This window comes from Rutidosis leptorrhynchoides, chromosome 1, assembly GCF_046630445.1.
Source record: "Rutidosis leptorrhynchoides isolate AG116_Rl617_1_P2 chromosome 1, CSIRO_AGI_Rlap_v1, whole genome shotgun sequence".
In the NCBI taxonomy this organism is placed as follows: Eukaryota; Viridiplantae; Streptophyta; class Magnoliopsida; order Asterales; family Asteraceae; genus Rutidosis; species Rutidosis leptorrhynchoides.
Window position 1 is genome coordinate 175251042 of NC_092333.1, and position 3382 is coordinate 175254423.

General features: G+C 33.4%; 1 protein-coding gene across 1 annotated transcript; it reads right to left on the minus strand.

Moving 5' to 3' along the window:
• Window positions 1-295: 295 nt before the first annotated feature.
• LOC139867123 (superoxide dismutase [Cu-Zn], chloroplastic) lies at window positions 296-3120 on the minus strand. Its single transcript, XM_071855458.1, has 8 exons — window positions 2769-3120; window positions 2172-2233; window positions 2047-2086; window positions 1827-1922; window positions 1681-1712; window positions 1499-1574; window positions 1319-1372; window positions 296-523 (listed from the first exon to the last, which is right to left on the minus strand). Exons 1-8 carry the CDS (start codon window positions 3067-3069, stop codon window positions 498-500), a joined length of 687 nt encoding a protein of 228 aa, XP_071711559.1. The 5' UTR covers window positions 3070-3120; the 3' UTR covers window positions 296-497.
• Window positions 3121-3382: the final 262 nt, after the last annotated feature.

Consider the following 3382-nt stretch of genomic DNA (forward strand, 5'->3'; position numbering starts at 1 on the left):
TGTCTTGCTTTGCTTATATGTGGTAATAAATAATCACAACATTTGATAAAACTTACATTGGTGATGACGGTAGGAAGAGGTGATAATACTAACATCTAGTATTATAAATGGGCAGATTATGATTTAGTTTAGCTCTAACGAGTCAGATAGATCAAACATTTCAAAGATATTGATTTAATCCATAATTAAGTTTTTGCATATAGTGCAAGTCTACAAAAAACCTCAGACATTATGATTTTTATTCGTTATATTGAAAAAGATTTTAGGTAGAGTTTAAAGCAGTTTAATAATATGATAATTCAACTCAGGATTTATTCAAAAGAGCAAGAAGGGTTCACCGAGTATTTTCACAAAGGCCACCTTAATTATTCGGTAATACAAATACAATGTGCAAATATTTAGTTTTGTAATTTCAAAGCATTAATCTCTATGCGAAACTCAAGACGAAACAGTGATTCGGGTAGATACAATAACCCACTAAAAGTGGTTCCACAAGATCATATAGGAGTCAAGCCAACCACACCTGCATATTTTAAAGACATAAAAGTTGGTCTTTAGTGAAGATAGTCAAAATGAAAGTTTATATAACTTTTTTTTTTGATAAGCGAGGAAACCCTCCTATGAACGAGCACATTGGCTCCCCCATAGAAGAAGGTAAAACCTCAGGTAATCAAGCCCCAGGATCGCGAGACCTGGTACCGGGTGAAATTGCGCATTATGCGCACCCTCTAGTCGCACTCCCTTTTTGAACAATTAAGTTTATATAACCTCGGGTGAAGGTTTATATAACTTTGATGTTACTGCATATTTTAGCTCAAATATTGCAAACCAGAAAAAATCAAAACTTTCTAAGGTTGCAATTTCATAATACAGCACAATGAAAAATATCAAACAATTGCACGACGTGCTGACGCTTGTATGGATTTCTTTTTACGTCATCTTCAATAAAGTGGCAAAGTATGAAAACGTAGCATGAAAGTAGTAATATATAGTCTTTTTTTATGATGATTAAGTTACTAAGATAATTACAAAAAACTAGAGTCATGTGATTAAAATACAACTTTTATGAATTATAGTGATTTAGAAAAAAATACAGGCATGTGCGGGATTGGGTATTGTTGTAGAATATTGTGTATGTCGAATAATGAACACTTTACACTGCTTAACCCATTATAATAACAATATAACCCAAATCAGTCCAACCTTTGTATGCATGGGCCAAAATTACCCCCACCGATATTGCTAATTAGTCTTACAGATGTCACAAATATAAAAATTAACACGTGTAAACATATATGTAATTAATTATGTATCATACCACAAGCCAGTCGACCGCCTGCATTTCCGGTAGAGAGGCTAAGCTCGTGACCACCTAATTTCAAACCAACACAAATGATCAATAAACTATATAACATTCATATTCATATTAAAAATAACATAATAATAATAATGCAGTTAACAATAACAATTAATAAAAAAAAAAAAAATAGAATTATACCCTTTCCAAGGTCGTCAGCTAGCTCATGAACCACAAAGGCTCTTCCAACCACGGCATTAGCCCCGGTCAATGGTATCTGCACACACACTCATTAACCAAATGTTAACTTGAAAACGGGCAAATTATTTTAATTTCAAACAACATTATGAAACATATAGCATAACATAACTTCAAGCTCAAACCTGGTTATCAACAATTGTAGCCTCGGCCACACCTGCATCATATTCAACAAGATAGTGTTAAACAAAAAGCCATAAAAATTAAGGGTTAATGTCAAAAACTATATAGAAAAAGATAAAAAGATGCTTGCAGCGCAAATGTGCAATACCATCGGCATTGGCAATTATGTTTCCCAGGTCACCCGCATGACGGTTTTCATCTTCAGGAGCACCATGTGTGTTCCCATTAGGATTAAAATGTGGTCCTAATATTAATATTAATCAATGTCAAAATATTATACCAATTGACAAATAAAATCTTCTTCTATACGAACCCTATAAATCATATCGTATATTTTCATTGTATTACAATAGTATTAAAACTCAAACCTGTTGATATGCATCCATTGGTAGTATCCCCAAACTCATGCTATACATCAAAAGAAATCAATATATACATCACCACTTTAATAATGTAGAATGAATTATAACAATGTAATAAGAGAAACGCTTACCAAATGAAAACCGTGAGGTCCTGGAGTCAATCCAGTTACTTTGACTTTCACAGTTGTTGGACCTAAATAAATCAATTACAACAATTCACTACTTAAACCTCAAGTGTTGAAGTGTTGAAATTACTAAAATAAGACTATTTAACACACACTCAATGGTAAAATAAAAAATAAAATAAAAAACTTACCTATAGATGCAACTTATTTCATATCAAACATTTATACATAAAAGGTTATACATACATCTATACAGAAAAGCAAAAGCAAATGTATGCTAAATCAGTTATTCTATTAACCAAAGTTTAATAAGGAAAATTTAGGTATTATTAATGTACATGTAACCTGAATGAACCAATTCAAATAGCCGGTAATATGAATCATCACACATCAATAATATCAATTTATGTTGCTTAAATTATACAGTTCAACATAATTATCTGCAGCTGTATTTGGATAGCCTACAAGTATATTTACATTATACATACATATAAATAGTCAATTCAGTTCATTTTCAAGTCAACCTAAGACTTTTATTTAGTCAAAGTAATCACCTAGTACAAATTGAAATCTGGATTTAATACAAATTGTACAGTAACATACCATCATCTTCTTGAGTTAGGGTTACAACGCCTTCAACAGTTGAAGTCCCTTTGAGGACAGCGACGGCTTTCTTGGTGGCGGCAACGACGGTTAACGGTTTTGGAGCGGTGGCGGCGGTGGCGGTGAGTGTTAGAGATTGGCGATTGATTGAGGGTTTAAGTGAAACACCATGAAATGAAGAAGGTTGAATAGAGATTGACGAATTAGGGTTTGAAAGTGGGAAAATTAGGGATTGAGATGCGATTGGTGAAGTGAAAAGGATAGAGTGAGCAGCCATTGCTGCAATTGCAGCAGCTTGCATTCAGTGGTGGGTGTAGATTATAGAGATAGAAGTTGATAATGTTTTGTGACAAGAAATTGGAAGTGTATAGTATTTGTTGGTGTGATTTGTTGTTATTGATTCCGAATCGGATCTTGTTGGTATGAATTCGGGTTGAACCGTTTTGACAACAAATGAGAATAGGCCAATTGGATGAAGCCCAATATTTTCCCAGCCATTATCCATCAAATTTTTATGGGCTACTAATCACGATGCCCATGTTACCAACAGACTATAACGATTTGCTCTCAAAAAATTAATTATTACAAAAATGCTCTCGCAAATCGCAAGGCCA

Bases quoted from the DNA above. Each gene is read 5' to 3' on its own strand.
- LOC139867123 (XM_071855458.1), bottom strand. From the start codon at position 3,069: ATGCAAGCTGCTGCAATTGCAGCAATGGCTGCTCACTCTATCCTTTTC. The intron at 1,373-1,498 runs GTATAATTCTAT...GTTTGAAATTAG, and splicing joins AGCTGACGACCTTGGAAAGG to GTGGTCACGAGCTTAGCCTC. The intron at 524-1,318 runs GTATGATACATA...TAAAATATGCAG, and splicing joins AGGCGGTCGACTGGCTTGTG to GTGTGGTTGGCTTGACTCCT.